At 39.9% G+C, this 18,247-nt stretch overlaps 1 protein-coding gene across 2 annotated transcripts in view; it reads left to right on the top strand.

The window, feature by feature from the left end:
• Unc13c (unc-13 homolog C) overlaps positions 1 to 18,247 on the top strand; it is a 412,574-nt gene that overhangs the window by 160,270 nt on the left and 234,057 nt on the right. For both annotated transcript variants that reach the window (XM_059268241.1, XM_059268239.1), the window contains one exon: positions 1,528 to 1,669. In XM_059268241.1, the coding sequence (XP_059124224.1) occupies positions 1,528 to 1,669 (142 nt within the window). The remainder of the gene's footprint in view (positions 1 to 1,527; positions 1,670 to 18,247) is intronic.

The raw sequence follows: 18,247 nt of genomic DNA, 5'->3' as shown, positions 1-18,247 counted from the left end.
GTGCCATTTTCTCACCTCTATGAGCACTGCACACATGTAGTACATGTACATACATACATGCTGGCAAAATACCCATATATATAAAATAAGCAGAACCGGATACATAGAGCAATTTTCTTAACTTTAATTTTATTATATAATAAAATAAAGATACTTTATTAGATTAATCTATACTCATACCAAATCCATTAAATTCTAAAATCACATACATTTGAATTTGGTTGAACAAATTTTCACATATGGTGTCTGTAACCTGAGCCAATACATACATGTAAATACTTACTGGATAGCTTCTTCATTTTTTTTAAATTTACAGATAATCCTATTTATAGATAGTGAAAATATATATATATATATATATATATATATATATATATATATATATATACACACACAGATAGCCCATGTTTCTAGTCATGTCCAGTATGGTGTTTTGAAATATGAATACAGTTCAGAGTGGTTAAATCTAGCTAGCTAATTCACAAAGTTTGTGGCATCATCATGATTTTGTCCTGAAAGCTTATGATGCCCATTCTGTGTTTTAAGGATGTGGTGTATGGCATTTGCTGTAGATGCCTTGATATGTGATATGTCTCTTGAAATATGTTTCTCCTACCAAATCCTAAAGTAAACCATATATTTACACACACACACACACACACACACACACACACACACACACACACATTATCTTTCTCTTGGACCTCAACAGTTCTTGCACACAGTGCTGTAGTTGAAGCCTCACTTTAGGAATGACATCATTTTGTATCAGGTCCTTTCACTTAACACAATGTCTTCAAAGTTCATGCATGCTGTGGGAAGTGATGGTATTTCTCTATGAGTTTCTATTAATAACTTAACCAAAGACTTAAGTCAACATTTATCAAAATGAGATTTATACCTAGCTAACAATTCATGAGAAAAAAATGTTCAGTACCACTGATTATCAGGGAAGTTCGGATCTCAAACACAGTGAGCTGCTTCCTCACACATGTTAGAATGTTTATCATCCAAACATACAAAAATAAGTGTGGGTCAGAATGTGGAGGGAAAGGAGCCCTGTAGAGTGGAGAGGGGGTGTTTATAAATTAATACCATTATTGTGCAGAGCAACAAGAAGAATTCTATAAAAAAAAATTCAAAATGGAATTACCACATGCTGCAATAGCCTCACGATGGAGGAGATAAACCCCAAAGAGGTGAAACCACTATCTTAAGGAAATAGCCTTACTTCTCTGCTCCCTGCACCACAATTCCCAGCATCTAATACCCATCAACAGACAGACAAAGGAAAAGTGGTAGGCACACACAGTGGGCAGTGCTCAACAGGAGAAAGGGCAAGGGAAGACAGTCCAGTCAGTGAGCATACACTGTTACAGATGTTTGTGGAGATCAGTGGGCAGTGAGGATGAGAGGGGTGAAGATGGATCTGCACACCCAGGACAAATTGACAGGAAACATTTTCTCTAATGGTTTTGTTTCTGGAAGCATCATCATATTGAAGTTTTTATTTCTGGTTCATTTCAGTGGTTTCTGCACAAGGCTTGCAGGCAAAAGACAAAACAGGATCCAGTGACCCTTATGTGACAGTTCAAGTTGGCAAAAATAAAAGAAGAACGAAAACCATCTTTGGAAACTTGAATCCGGTGTGGGATGAGCGGTTTTACTTGTAAGTATAGGCTCTCAAGTTATCTCAGGGATGAGGGTGTCTGAGAATGACTTTAAGATGGACTCATGAGGACTAAAGAAGTCAACACTGTGTTTTAGTCATGTGCAGAAATGTTGAAAAGGGAAACTAGAATTTTAACTTAATATTATAAAACATTTTGCTCACAGCCAAACACTAAGCAGAGCTCAGGGAATCCCACAGTGGGGAAAAACTGTTTTATTTGCTCTTGTGAAGTACACGAAGTTTTGTACACAAAGGTATGCAGTTGGAAGTTGGAGCAGCATTGGAGGAAGGTCGGACACAGTTTACTGTGTAGTCTGTGACTTGGGATGAGACTCCTCAGAGCTTGGAATCCATGAACTGCACAAGCCCTATACTACATCCAAAGATTTGTGACTAATGACAGAAGAGATATTTGGGGTACCACCTGATCCATCCATCCTGGTGGAAATGAGACTAGACTGCTCAGAGGAAATGGCTGATGATAACTTTATGACTTTTCATGGTCTATGAGGACATTTATTTATAAACTCTTAACATCTTGCACCTAGCAGCAAGAAATCATTTTTCTTTTGTCCAGGATTTTTTTCTTTTCTTTCTATAACTCTTTTTTTGGGGGGTGGGATTTTTAGTTATTATCTGGTACAAAGCCACCGAGGGGTCTAAGTCTGATGCATCTCCTTTACATGCTAAGTAAGCAATCTTGGATCAGTTTAAGTGTTTAACAAGTGAGGTGTGGGGTTCTGTTGTTCATTGCTTGAATATGGACCAATGAGAAAGTGTTAAGAAATTGATTTAGAGAATAATTTGGGATTGAATAACTATGGAATGAGTGATGAGATTTGGATGGTGTCTCCTTTCAGAGGGATGGGCAGGCTAATCGCTAACTCTTTTTAAACAGAAGACAAGAAATCAATGGGTTGTTACAAATTGAGATTCTACTGGAGTCAAGTAAATGAATAAAGTCGGTTAAGGGCAATGGGGGAGAGAGATGGAAAGTGGCCATTAGAGAGAACAAAGAATTTAGGACTGAGGAGGGTGGACTGCTGCAGCATCCTGCAGAGAGGGTACAGCTAGAGCCTTCAGTCCCTTGGTGGGAAATGTACTTACAATACTTTAAAAATACCTTGACTGAGGTATCATTGACAGACTGAATCTTCACCAGGTGAATAGTTAGGGTTTGTTATGTGCCTGCTTCTGTGAAATCGTCACCTCAGACAAGGTGACAAGCTTGTCTCTTACTCCTAAAAGACTTGTCATGCCCCACAGGTGGCTCTCCCCCTGACTTTCCTTGTACTGAGCAGAAGCCAATCTGGGTGCTGATGTAGCATACTTCATGTTTCTCATTTTTCACATTTTCTGTAGGTAGAATCATGAGGTACGCACCCTTCTCCCATAGGGTTCCATTTGCTTTGTATACACATTTTGAGTTTTAGAATGCATCACTAGCTCTTAACTTCTTTATTGCTGTGTAATATTTCAGTACCATTTCATGTTTATCTCATAAATGTGCAGTCATCCTGGGTCTAACCCAATCTTCTAGTACTTGTTAAGGCTAAGTCTTCAGTCCTTTAGATCTTAGTGTTCTGCCTTGTATACAGTGGTATCTTAAATAGGCTCTATCTTGTATATCTCTAACGACTCAGAATTGTAAGCATGGCTGAGCTGATATGCTTCGATTAAGTGCCTATTCAAACATTTTAGCATTTTCATAGAGTTTTGTTATTTTTTTTAGTTCCATGTGCTTTATAGCTTTACATTTAGACCTTGATGCATATTTCAGTAAAATTTAGCATGGTATAAGTTATACCTATGACTATTTGAGTATTTGTCATTGTGATAGCATTGTTTGTTCTCAGCTAAATTGCTTCTTTACCTTTTCATGGAATTCAGCTCTGCCTGTGTAGGTGGCTGTATTTCAGGACTCTCTGTTCTGTTTGTCTTTTTGTGCTCAGGGCTATGGAGTGTTGATAGACCAAACTCTTATTAAGAAGTCTTGAATTAAGAAAGCATTAGCTGTGTGGTGTTCATCCGTTTTTTCAAAGTTGTGTTGACATTAAGACTGCTCCATTATTTCCATCTGAATTTCATAATCAGTTTATCATTTTCTTTACAAAATAAAACCATGAAAGAGTCAGCTCCAGATAGAATTTTCATTGCTTAATAGCCCTGTTTGAGCTTCTCATATTAAATCCAATGGAAATGACACAGCAAATATCTCAGGCTCATTCCTACCTTACCAGGAAGCATTCTTGCCTTTGCTAATTCAAGTCCTAGCAGTGGCTTTATTGAACCTGCTATTTCTTCACTGTGGTGATATTGTGTTCCCCAAAATATTGTGCACCCTAATAAACTTATCTGGGGTCAGAGAACAGAACAGCCACTAGATACAGAGGCTAGAAAATGGTGGCACACACACCTTTAATCCTAGTCTTCTGGAGGCATGGATCTCTGTGTGAGTTCAAGGCCACATTGGAAACAGCCAGGCATGGTAACTCACGCCTTTAATCCCAAGAAGTGAGCCTTTAATCCCAGGGAGTGATGGCAGATAGCAGAAAGGTATATAAAGCACGAAGACCAGGAACTAGAAGCATTTTGGCTGGTTAAGCTTTTAGGCTTTGGAGCAGCAGTTCAGCTGAGACCCATTCTGGATGAGAACTCAGAGGCTTCCCGTCTGAGGAAACAGGATCAGCTGAGGAACTGGCAAGGTGAGGTAGCTGTGGCTTGTTCTGTCTCTCTGATCTTCCAGCATTCACCCCAATAACTGGCCTCAGGTTTGATTTTATTAATAAGAATTTTTAAGATTCATGCTATACTTCACTTAGGAAAAACGTCTTCCACTACATTCTCTATGTGCAGAGAGTTTTGATAAGAAAGCATACGTTGGATTGTACCCTGTTCTTTTTTTTCTGTGCTGTGTCTTTGTCCTGTATTGACAAATCCACATGGGTTAGATTATCATGTTGAAAAATTATTTTCAAGATATATTCCATTGAGTCTGTGTTCCCATGGCTCACTGCAGGAGGTCTACGGTGGCCCTCATACTTATAAGGCGCATGTGCCTTCCCCCTTCCTTCAGCTTCCGATATTTTATTCTCTCTGCTCATTTGCATAATGTCATTATGATGTGGTATAGTGTCCCTTTCCTTGTGTTTCTGCTGCTTGGGATTTGTTGAGCTGCTTGAGACTGCAGATCTGAATTTTCTGTCATATATGGAAAAAATCCTGTATTTGTAAATATTTGTAAATATTATCTCTGCTTCTCACCTCAATTACAGGAACTCCATTAACACACACTTGAATTCTCTTGAATTTTTCTGTTTCTTGATGCTCTGACTCAATTCAATTTAATTTCCTTCGCTGTGCTGAATATTTTGTTTTTTATGTTGTATATGTGTATGAGTAACTGCATGTATGTATGTGCAACATGTGTGTGTCTGGTGCCTGCAGAGGCCAGAAGAGGGCTTCTGAAACTGAAGTTACAGATGATTGTGAGCCACCATATGGGTGCTGGAAACTGAACCTGGGTCTTCTATAGGAGCAACCAATGATTTTAACCACTGAGTCATCTCTTTATCCCCACTGTGCAGAATATTTTTAATGTATTGTAACATCATATGTCAATTCTTGCCTTATTTCCTGAGCTATTGGGGTCCTATCCTATAAATCTCTACCTAGTCTAATGCCCACTGTGTTTTCCTCTAGTACAGTAGTTCTCAACCTATGGGTCGCAACCCCTTTGGAAAACCTCTCTCTCCAAAAAATATTTACATTATGGTTCATAACAGTAGCAAAATGACAGTTATGAAATAGCAATGAAAATAATTTTATGGTTGGGGGTCACCACAATATGAGGAACTGTATTAATGGGTTGCACCATTAGGAAGGTTGTGAACCACTGCTCTAGTAGTTTTAAATTTAAATACCAAACAAAATAGCTTATGTACATATGAGGTGAGTGATATTGATCAAGTTTCAATCTTCTACATGTAACTATCCAGTTTTACCATCACCACTTTTTGAAAAGGTTACTTTTACTAATGTGTGTTCCGGTCTCTTCATTGGGAATCATTTAGGTTAAGGTGTCTGTGTTTATTTCTGGGTCCTCTATTCTGTTGTGTCCTGCCCTATCCTACTCTATTCCAGTGGTCACTTCTGTTTTTATACAATGCCATCTTTGGTTACTATGGTGTCATGGAACTGTGCCCACTGGGCATGATGTTGCTGCTCCTAACTTTTCATCTGAACAGCACAAGTGCACAAGACCCTCTTAAGATCCAGCCTATGAGAATTCGCTTCTAGAAGAACGAGTGAGGCCATCAGACCCTCACTTGAGATTCCAACTCCTAACTCCTCCCTGCTTTTCCTGCCCCTGCTGCAAATAGTCTGGGACGGGGCACAAGAGGAAACAGGAGGTAAAGGTTGGCTGTGACTGGAAGCTCGAATAGACTAGCTTTTGTGAGTGGTCATCTAGGGTAAAGACAGTTTTTGAAAGATGCAGCTTGCTTTGCATCATCCAAGCTCCCTTAAGTAAACCTGCTGCATCCCTTGGTTCACAAGGCTGTGAAGGGCATCCCTGGTATTTTAATGGGACTACATGGAATTGGTTGTTTTGGCTGTGTAGCCAGCTTCACACTATTAATTCATTACATCTTCCAGAGTTTTCTTCCACTTCTGCATTATTTTCCAGTCCCAAGCTGAAGGCCTTTTTACCTCCTCGGTGGGGTTTCTTCATAATTTGTTTGTTTTTCTTCAGAGTCACAATCAGTGGCATTCTTTTCTTGCTTTCTTCTTCAAGGAGTTTGTGGGTAAAGTAACTGATTTTTATGTGTTGCTTCTGAATTCTACTGCCTTGCTGAATGTTTTCCATTGGTCCTACGAGTTTGTTAACTTTTTGAGCCTATGCAATTCCTACAGTAAATGTTTGATGCCTTTGACTACCAATCTGAGAATTTCTGTCCACAGCTTACTTAGCTATGTCTTCAAGGTTTTCTCAATCTGCAGCAGATTTTTCTGTTTGCACACCTTTAAGTCTATATTGTATCTTGGACAACATTGCAAATATCACTCTGTTGGCTGCTGGGTATTTTGACATTCTGTAAATACTCTTACTCTTTGTCCCAGAAATCAGTTATATAGAGACATTTCATTTCTTTGAATCTTGCTTTAAAATCTACTACATAGAACTGAAATAGGGCTTTAGGATAATCATGCTGTTCTCTAAGCAGGCCAGAGTCTTAAGTGCACTCTGCTTCCTGACTCTAAAATTCTGAGGTTTTCTTGTCAGCTTCATGGAAAATTACTCCTTGCCTGGATGTGAGTGGATGCCGGGCTCTGCTGCATCTCATCCATTCACTCTTCCTAAGCAGTCCTTGTGATGTCATCACAAACATGCCCTCCTCATCAGTTGGCTGACTTCTCACAAGGAATCCTCAGCAGACCACTGGAATCCTCCTTCAGTTCTGCTCTCATCAATACCATGCCCTGTGACCTCCAGCTGCCTTGTTCTTCCCTGAGTTTGAGCTTTGTCTTTTCAGCTCAGAGAGCCAAAGTGACTCTCCATTTCTTGAATGGTGGCTGGGACAGTCTCCTAAAACAAAAAACTGAAGGAATCATGAGGCTCACTTGGGTTTTGATCTTTCAGGGGTCAGTTCATTGACTAAATTCCATATATTTGTATGTCTTATAGACTTTTTGGTTTTTTATGTAGGATAATATCCTTGTTAATCAGTGTTGACTAGGATGAAAGTCTGAGAACCTGAGTTTAAATGATAAATAAAAACAGTATTAAGAGCCAATGTAATGTGTGCCAGGTAAAAACAAACAAATAAAAAACACTTCTAAGGCATTTGATATATAGGTGGTCAGAAGTAGTCTGAGAAATAAAGAATCCATCCAAACGTTTATTGTCATGTTTAATCATGTAAAGATTACCCATGAGAAATCAGCTGAGTAATGATAAGTGAGTGTATGTAGAAAAAGTGCCCCCAACAATATCAGGACTACATAGAAGGTCTAACTACAATAGTGGCCAGTGTTCACCCCAGCCAAGAATAATGTAAATCCCAGACAACCAAGAAAGCATGGGGTGAGCACCCAGAACTGTGTATCCAGATTCTGGGGATTATGGCGACACAGTGGTAATGCTCTCATGTGAAAAGTGTTCTTAGCTGAATAGTAAGGGCAAGAGAGGATCAGAGGATGTAGAGCCGTAACACTGCTACCGTGGCATGAGGGCAGAGGCTGGGCAGAGGACCTGAAAGGTTGTTAGGTCTGTCGCTTTCATTTCATTGATGAGAAAATTGAAGTTCAGATGGGCTGTGTAAGAGCCAGTTCTAAAGAGCAGCCCCCCTGTTGTGAAGCCAAATACAAGACATAAGTGATGGCGACCAGATGTGCCTTTTTCTACAGCCAGACTCTTCACTCTAGAAAGTGCTGTTACCCTGAAGGAGGCAAGCCAACGCAAATCTTGTAAAAATGAAATGAAATCATTGTTCAACTTTAGGATTTGGTTATAGAGTTTAATTATCCCTCTGTTAAAGGCACTTTGATGCCCTCGGGAGATTTTTATGATAAGACATTTCAATTTTAGTTTTATCTTTTCTTACACAGCTTAAATTGAAATTTTTTAATTTTTAAGAGAAAGAGAGAGGATGTATGTAAGCTCATGAAACCAGAAACAGAAAATGGAGAGAAGATATTGCAGGAGAGGAGTAGAGAAGGAGACAAAGAAAAGAGCACACTGGAGCATGTGTAATAGGAAGGCAGAGAGGGATGCTGTAGGGGAAGGAACAGCCCCGCAAGAGGCACAAAGGGGCACACATACAACACAGTACATGTGAGAATGCCATTAAAAAATGCATTCTTTATATGCTAACTTAAAAAAATGATTTTAAAGAATACATGAATGGCATGTGGCTTCAGAATGGACCATTTTAGAGCGTGCTATAGAGAAGAGAGGCACAACTCTTGAAGCCCTTGCAGAAGCTCAGAGAATGAGGGACTGTTCACACACCTCTCATTTCCAAAAGACCACATAAAGACTAGTTGTGATAATACAAATTATAGTCTTTTGGAGGTAAAAGAAAAGTCTTATACAATTAAGGTGTTCTCGATCTTGGCTCTTTGATAAATATTTGGGTGGTCACTTTATGATTAATTGTGACATTTGATTCTAGTTCTCCAAGCTACAGATAATGGTTTCTTTTGTGCCTATAAACTATTCCTGAAAATGGAGAGGAGGAAGTTCCTCCCATCGGGATACAGAGAGTAAGCAATGCTGAGATGTGTCTATTTGATGATAAATGTGAGAGCTAAGAAACTTGTGTCTCATGTGTATGTATGTTAGTGGAATGTTTCCAGAGGATTCTCTAGTCTATCCTTCATGCCTCATTTTCTCTTGTTTGTTTGTTTGATCTGTGTTTCTTTCTTTTTTTTTCAAGTTTCTGAAACAGAGACAAAATTCTGTGTTGGATTCTACCTAGGAGGGAAGTAGTCATAAGATTGTAGCAGGGATGCTTTGTGTCATGTCATTCCATAATAAGGAACTGTGTCAACAGGAAGAAGCCTCGTCAGCATAATGCCTGTGGTAGGCAGGCAAAGAGCATTCCATTACTGGGGTGCTGAACAGAAATGGTTTGTGCTTCAGACATTCTGCTCACACAGTTCACTGAAAAGCTAGCTCTACTCTCCTCACAGGAATCAGTTAAACCCCATCTACTTCCCCTGAGTGCCCCTTCTGTACAAAACACTGTTCTAGGTGCCATTAAAAGTATTGGTTTAGGCCAGGCAGTGGTGGCGCATGCCTTTAATCCCAGCATTCAGGAGGCAGAGCCAGGCTGACCTCTGTGAGTTCAAGGCCAGCCTGGTCTACAAAGCAAGTTCCAGGAAAGGCGCAAAGCTACACAGAGAAACCCTGTCTCAAAAAAAAAAAAAAAAGTATTGGTTTAAGGAGAGATTTCACCTTTTATAAAACAATATCTGCTCTACAATATTATAAATACAACTGCTAGAACTATTCTGAATCTAACATCCTTCTTGATGCCTAAAGAACTCCTTAAACTCTTTAAATCATGACCTATTCTATGTATTTTTCTTGTTGATGCTGGGACCCAAAGGCCTGGCAAGAAGCAACTGAATGGATGACTGGTTTATTTTAGCTTATAGTTTGGGAGTAGAATTCATCCTGGCAGGAAGCTATGGTGGTGGGAGTGTTGTGGCCACAGTTAAGAGCCAAGCACACACAGGAAGCAGGGTAAGTTATGAAGCTTGAGGGCTTACTTCCAAGAACCTACTCCAGTGAGGCTACACTTCCAGAAGGTTCCACAGCCTTTGCCAACAGTGACACCAGCTCAAAAGCAAAAGCCTGTGGGGGACACTCCACATTCAAACCACTTCTTGTACGTCTGTACATAAACATTACTCTCCACTTCGATTCAGTGCTACTGGAGGAAGCACTGGAACCCAAGAGCACACTGAACATGTAACAGTGTTGTTCAGAGAGGTGATTGCCTTGACTCCTTGGAAGTGTCTATCAACTACACCAATTCCCAGTCACCAAACTGTGGTAGCAGACAGAGAACCACAAGCACCTGGCTCTCACCAAGCCATGTGTAGCTCAGCCAGGGATGAGCGTGAATTAAACATAAACTATGCTCTATACAAGATGATTTATTTAGCACTACAATTAAATAAAAATATTTCCATACCACAGCAGATTAATATTTTAAAATGACAGGCGGGAAGCAATCAAGATTTGATTTATTGCCTGATCACTCGCACAGTCCCTCGTACGTCTGGATGGGAAAGGCAGCATTTCCTTAGCTTCCTGAACTAGCTTGCCATGGTGGTGTCTGCATTAGCATGTCATTTGTCTTAGAAGATGCTGCCATGATTGAGGAAGCAGGAGGGAGTCTAGTCACCCTTCAGGAGCTTACATTTTTTGTTGTCTGTTTTTACTAATCACAGAGTACATTGTGAATGGGCCAAAAGGAAGATACAGCAAACAACATTGTCTTTCATTTATAAATGAGGCAGAGCCCTTTGTTACCAGTCTATACCCAGTAGAGATAATAGACAGGAAGTTATTTTGGCATTATTTTGCACTAGAACCTATGAGTTTTGTAAGGACAGGAAGGAGTATAGAAACTGGACTGTATTTCGTGAAATACAATCTTGGGAACCCAAAGAGAATTAATAAACAACAAACCATGAAATTTAAAAATTAAACAATGCAACCCCAAACACCTCCCTGTGGTGTTCTGTAGGCAGAGACGGCCGAGGTCATGAGCTCCGCTTAGTTTCAAACTGAAAATGAAGCCAGTGTGGTGACTCATGGATCCCAGCAGCTGTAATGAAGAGGCAGGAGGATCAGGAGTTAAAAGCCAGTTTCATCTCCATAGTGAGTTTGAGGCTAGCCTGAACTACATGAAATCCAGTAGAATTCTAAAAAAATGATCCAAACACTTATTAAGTAATAGAGTTAGAAACAGGAATCCATAGGGTGGTGGGAATTTTACTACAGGAAGCCTTCTTATCAGAAGGGAAAGGCCTTTCGTCTGGACAGAGTGTGAGATAGGATTAGAAGACTCCTTGTATTGTGTGGTTTCTGTGCAGAAGGAAGAGTTTGGAGCTGTGAGGTTCTGTGTAATCACTCATTTGTGGATTAAAACAAGTTTCCCCGAGTGTGATGCATCTAGGAAGGGCCCTCAACCAGCCTGAGAGAGCACACAGCACCCAAGCGCCACACTGTCTATCAGTCTCTTTCTCTCTTTCCTCCATTTCGTGGTGGTCTATTAACTTGAAAGTAGAGAAGGAAATTCAGCATCCTGATGCTTTCCTAGACAAACTGGGAGTCTGAGGATCCCCATTGACTCACCTCCAGGTAATGGGAAATCCAGAATCCAAGGCATTTTCCCCCCTGCACAAGTACCAGCTCCATTACTCTAGAGGGAAATTATTTGTTGAACTATCTGTGGACAGCATTGTCTGAGGTGCTACAGATGTGGAGTCAAGTAGGAAAAACAAGTGCTTCCTTCCTGGACCTTCATCTAGTTGGGACACAGATGATGCGGAGGTTGAACATTGTCTTGCCTGAAGACAGTCAAGGCTTTTCAAGAGCTTGCTGTTTTCTTTTCTACGTGTTCCATGAACATCCATGCTGTTGACCAGAACTAGAAGAGGGGGAGCAGTACAGAAGAAAAACTTACTTGGACTTGGCTAAAGCACAAACGTGGAAGGAAGAAATCCCCTGGACTTCCATCTGAAGAGATCTGAGCAATGTTTGTTCACCTTCTCCCCACAGAACCTAGAATAATACTGAAGGCACAGTAAGAATAAAATAGTGGTAATTCTGGGAGAAACTGGCATAGCTGTATTTCAGGGTGCTGGCCAAGGCCCTCACTGGCATCAGACAGTTATTGTTGGATAGGACTCCACTATGCAGAAAGATACGCTGAGAAAATTTCATGAAGTAACAGAATATCCTTTTTAATCTTGGTAACACAGAGGCCATTACTGCTGCTATAAGTACCAGGCTTCAGCAGCTCAGGGATTCAGGGGGATCCATGGACTCGGCGAATTAATCACTCAACTTGACTTTTCTATCTGAGGGAGTAAAGCTTTATTTTATGGGGCCAGAGAAGAGGGCAAAATTTGACTCTTTGGGGCCAGTGAGAAACACACACACACACACACACACACACACACACAGAGAGAGAGAGAGAGAGAGAGAGAGAGAGAGAGAGAGAGAGAGAGAGAGAGAGAGAGAGATCTCCAATATGTCAGGATCTCACCTAGAGTGCTGATGGATGGTGAGCTTTCAATAGGTCAGAGAAACTGAAGAGGAGGTGCAGTGCAGAGCAGGTGAACTACTGGAGAGAAAAACAGACACACAAGGACTTTTCTGAAGGTCAAAGCTAGTTTTTTATTTTATTATTCTTCCTGTTGCTTGTTCTACTCTGTTCCTTTTCTGTTCTTTTCTTCTACCCTGGTGTTTTCCTATCGTCTATTCTTAATTTTTTCCTTCTAACTTTCCTTGTATATCTTTCCTGGTATTTTCCTTCTCTCATGTCTTTATTTTTTCCCTTACAGTTTATATACCCCAGCAAAATCTTTCAAGTAATATAAAAATTACCATGTGGTTATGTTCCAATTTTTAAATGAATGATTATAATGAATACAAGTTTTAAAAAAACAACATGTTTTCCATATCCTTTACATGATTAAACATTTTATGTATTACAGGTGAAAAACAAGTTGTCCCAAGAACCCACATACATTCATACCTCAGCAACTTGTTATAGATTAACAAAGTATAAGCAAGCAAGGTATTTTTCTCAGCCAGTTCTTTTGCTGGCAGGCTGCATTCTGTGGTTACAGAGACCAGATCAATCACTTTATTATTTATCTCAAAAGGTAATCTTATAAACAATATTTTAAAAAATCACAAATCTAAACTTTTATATATGAAAAACAAGCAGTCATCTCTACTTTAAATCCTCAGGGTGCAAACCCATTTATCAGTAGTTTTTTTATATCTAGAAGCTGAGGGCAGAAATGGGTAAAAGGAATTAATCATCACCTTGATCACCAATCCATCCTAGCAAGAAAGGCAGGGCAGCCAGCAATAGTCAGCTGTCTTCGTTCTTGTTCCCTGACCTCAGCATGTCCCTCACTCAACTATGTGCCTTTCTAAACTTTAAATTGTTCCCCCAAGATTTTCTATCTCAAAGCCATTAACAAAAACACCTTACTAACAATTTTACATGTCTAAATTCTTTCTAAGGGTGGTGGTTGAATCATTAGTCTGTTTCAGCAGCAATGTTTGGAAAAAAGTCAATCACTATTATTATAAGTACCAGTAACACTGCCCAGTGTGGGGCTAGAAGCCCCCTGAGAATTTTCATATAACACATAGATTATGAGGGATGTGGGGAGCATGAAGGCAGCAATCAGAGTTGTGCTCAGTAAAGCATGAGGTCCTCAGGACACACAGTCCTCAGGGCTTTGCCTCTCCATCTCACTCAGGTATGGCTTTGCCAATGGCCCAGCCATGTTCCTGGAGTTCCAATGCTGCCTGTTGGTCCCCCTGACAGGCCATGTTCTCAATGGTTTAAAGCAGGCTTTAACTGCTAAGTTGTTGCTTATTTATAGCATACTTCATCCTTTTTTGTTTGCTTGTTTTGTTTTGTTTTGTTTTGTTGGCTTTTCAAGACAGGGGTTCTCTTCATAGCCCACGCTGTCCTAGAATTCACTCAGGCTGGCCTCTAACTCACAGAGATCTGCCTAACTCTACCTCCTGAGAGCCAGGATTAAAGGCATGTGCCACCATTCCCTGGCACTTCATCCTTTTTTATTACATTTATTTATTTTTTAGAAGAAGTGGGTGAGTGCAAGCATGGGCATGTGGATGGCAGAGGCCAGCTTCTAACTGTGTGGGTCCCTGGGATCAGACTCAGATCATCAGCCTTGACAGCAGGTGCCTTAAGTCATTGAACCAGCTTGCTAGCCCTACCTTGTTCAATTCTAAAGAGGGACTGAGACAAATACTTCAGTGATATTTTCAGTTATTATTCAGCTATAAAGATTGAAATGAAATTACATGTTTTTAACTGAAATTTCTTTATAATTCAGCAGTAAAGTTGTCGACAGAAAGATTGATTTTTAGAAAAACAAAGGGCTGGTTATGTTGAACTGGTTTTCCTGTGGATTTCAGAGGTCCAGGCTATGCTAGTGTCGACCCTATGTACAGCCAGTGGCCAGTGATCAGTCAGAGAAAGTTAGTCCTCTGACTTGAATTTATGCGAGTGAATGTGTATAAAATTGCTAATGCTTGACCCCTTACAGCTACAAAAAGGCAATTTGAATGACTCAACCCAAAGTCCTTTCTTTAATGGAAATGAATTTACCTGACTTACCAGTCTTTTAATCATCTCCAACATGGTATTTGTTGCAAGTTTTAAAATGAGTTGTATCTATATTCAATCAAATTGGGTTTTGTTTTCATTCCAAAACCTGCAGAAGGCTGGAATCTGTTAAAACAAGAATATAAAAAGTTTCAAAATCATATGTTTGTAATCGTATAGGGGTGTGTGTTTGTGTGTGTGTGTGTGTGTGTGTGTCTGTGTGTCTGTGTGTCTGTGTGTCTGCATATGAGTGTCTGGGTATATGAGTGTGTGTGTGTGCCTGTATATGAGTGTGCATATACATGAGTATGTGTGTATGTGTATGAGTGTGTGTGTGTATGTGTGTTAAATTCTAGTTTTTTAGAACTTAAGTTTACATTTTGATAATAAGGAGAAGCATTGCAGACAGATGCCACACTGTCAGGTTCTGTTGAGTGTTTTACACCATCTGTACAGGGGCTTGGAATTTTGTTGTTTGGTTTTGTATTGTCTGTTATCATTTTGCATTATACTCTGCATTTGTCTAGAAAGAACTGAAGCCTAACCAACAATGCTGCTTATGAATTCTGAAACAGAAATGCTCTGTTCCAGATAATTGTTTAAAGCTTACATTTAAGTAGAAAAGTAATTGAAATACATTTCCTAAGGTTTGTATTTTACAGTTCCTTGGTGATTAGCGTGAACCATTCTCTAAGCCAGTGTCTGTGTCCCAGTGTCACTGATGTTTGGGAAGGAGGAGATATTAGCTAACAGTGTTTACCTTTAGGATTGCCTCTACTGAGTCAGGTTCTGCGTCCATATGAAGTCTGCACAGTTGTCCATATAAAGTTCTGCGTCCATATAAAGGAGACTGAGCAGTTGTCACTTGCTACTAAGGTTCCCACTGTCTCTTCAGGGTTTCTTGGGAAGACGGCATCTTCCCTTCCTAGCAAAGACATGGTGGGGGAGGGGGGCGGGGGGGGGGGGTCTAAGAGAAAGGAAAGTTAAGTGGCTACAGAACTGAATGTTATTCCTAGAGGTGAATTACAGCTATTTGACTATTTCTCTGTGGTAGGAAGTATTCAAAGCTGCCAAGAGATGAGAGGAGATTTTATGAGGAGGTTGTTGTTGTTGTTGTTGTTGTTTTAAACGCACTGGATGGAAAAAAATGGAAAGTCTCATATAAATATAACAGACACATATATATGTATGTGGATGTACATATATATTTATGTATACATATGTATATATGTATATACCTTCATAAATGATGGATATGTTCCCTAAAGCATCAGTATAGTATAAAAATGAGGATTTAAAAGATTAAAGTGTGATTATTCTTATTATTAGAGAATAAAGAAATAGAGAGTATGTGTGAGGGTGAGCACATGCTTGATTTCTGGAGGATATCTTGGTAGCATGGGTAAATGTATCTGTAGATACTTACAGGTTATAATTAATATGCATACCATTCAGCCTATAAAATTCACTCTGAACAACTTGACTAAAGCACTTTTAGCACATACATGATGTTCTGGATAGGGCTATTTATGACAGATGAATGGATGCCATCTAAGTACCACTTAACTGTACATGGAGGCTGACATAAGCCAGTTAAGGCACATGCATGTGATAGAACATTAGTAATGAAAAGGCCTAGATGTCTACCAGCAGATGAATGGATAATAAACAGGGGGTGTCTTTGTTTGTTTTCTGCTGCTGTTGGAAAATCCTGGCCAGGAGCTACTTGGGGAGGAAAAGGTTTTATTTCAGCTAACAGTCCATCGAGAAGAAAACCAGGGCAAGAATTCAAGGAAGGAACCCAGCAGCAAAAGCTAAAGTATTCCTTACTTTCCTTTTCTGTCTCAAAGAACAGCACCAGCAAAGTTGAGATTCCCTTGTGGCTGGAGCCCCACTGCAGTTTTAGCTCAAACCTTTCAGCTCCTCCCCCTGGCTCTGACCCTGCTCCTGTCTCCATTCTTCCAAGGGAGGCGCTGAAGAGAAGCAAGTTTCCTACTCTGCTCATTTCGGGGCCCTTTATTCATTCATTTGGCTTCAGCCATTTTCTCATAGTGTGAGCAATCTCTAGTGTTAAATTCCCTGGACTGTTTTCTGGGATTGGGTGAGTCTTGAAGGAATTATCACATTCTGATACATTTATTCATGCATTATCTTTTTCTTCAATTGGGTTCTCATAATCAGGCAAGCAACCCTTTCTCCTGCTCTGAGATAACAAAGGAATAAAAGGCATCCCTTTTCTCTTTACCACTCATGTTCTAGTTAAAGAGGATTCATAAGATGCAATTGTATACCAAGAAACAGTTGTTGAATTAACCTGCCTGGACTCAGTGTCCTGAACTACAGTGGTCTCAAACTACTCCCACCCTCATGCACATGATGCTCCTTTGGTGGCAGGCTCCAAGCCGTAAACCAGGGGTACAGAAATGATGGGTTGAGCCCTGCTCACATGGAAAGCTCAGTTTTAGTTTCCTTGTGTATACCAAGTGAGTGGGAATCTAGGGAATCCACCTAGCAAAGCAGAACTCATCAGATAATAGACAGAGCTCAGTGCTGAAGTCTACATTCCCATTGCAGAGAAGGTCCAGACCTTGATACAAAGTCTTCACCAAAGAAAGAGCAGAGGGAGCTGGAGGGATGATTAAAGAGTTAAGAGTGTTTGTTGCTCTTGCAAGGGACCAGACATCAGTTCCTAGTACCCACATGGGTGGCTCACAATGTCAGTAGCTCTAGCCCCAGATGACCTGATACCTCCTTCTGGTCTCTTCAATCACTTCACTCATGAGAAACACACACACACACACACACACACACACACACACACACACACATACACACACACACACCACCACCACCACCACCACCAACAACAACAACAACAAAATAAATAAATAAATAAATAAATAAATAAATAAATAAATAAATAAAGTAAACCTTTAAAAAAGGAAAGAAAAATGAGAGGGCCTTACTGCCTGAAGCCAAAAGAGAAAGCTTCTCTTTCTATGGCTTTTCTGTCTCTAAAAAGCACTTTGTTCCGAATTTACATAAAATGATAAGTCCCACATACTTTCAAAAGCTCACCTACCATTCTTCACTTTCAATCTTCTACTTCAACAACAAGGCTAAGCTAAGTTATAAAACAGCCAAGTTATGGGAACAAAACTTACTAAGACAAACTAAATTTAATCCATAACTGACATTTTCTTAGAAGTGGCATCCTTTCCTGGAAGCTAACTGCTTCTCAGGGGATTCATGAAACTCAGCAACAAGAGAAAGTCTGAAAATGAACTCTCCCAGTGAGACAGAAGGCTGACAGAGGCTCACACATTGACTCAACAGAGGCTTCCAGTCAGCATATATGGTGGCTACATTTCCCCAGTGATATTCTGTGTCATACACCCAAATTCATGGCCACAGACATGCACAGAAATGCAGACGAAGACACACTCACACAGACACATAGTCACACAGAAACATGAAAATTCCCATAGACTGACACAGACCTACAAACACAGAAAAACACACATACACATGTGATTCTTAGAAAAGGTCTGAACTAACTCTTAATAATATATGCTGTTTCTTAGGTAAAACTAAAATAACCAGTATAAAACATCTAGTTACCCCTACTTCAGTCAAATTCATTATCATACAAATATATGCATATATATCTATA

Source organism: Peromyscus eremicus, chromosome 7 (assembly GCF_949786415.1).
Source record: "Peromyscus eremicus chromosome 7, PerEre_H2_v1, whole genome shotgun sequence".
Taxonomy (NCBI): domain Eukaryota; kingdom Metazoa; phylum Chordata; class Mammalia; order Rodentia; family Cricetidae; genus Peromyscus; species Peromyscus eremicus.
Note: the sequence above shows the minus strand (reverse complement) of the source record. Positions and strands in the feature narration are given on the sequence as shown.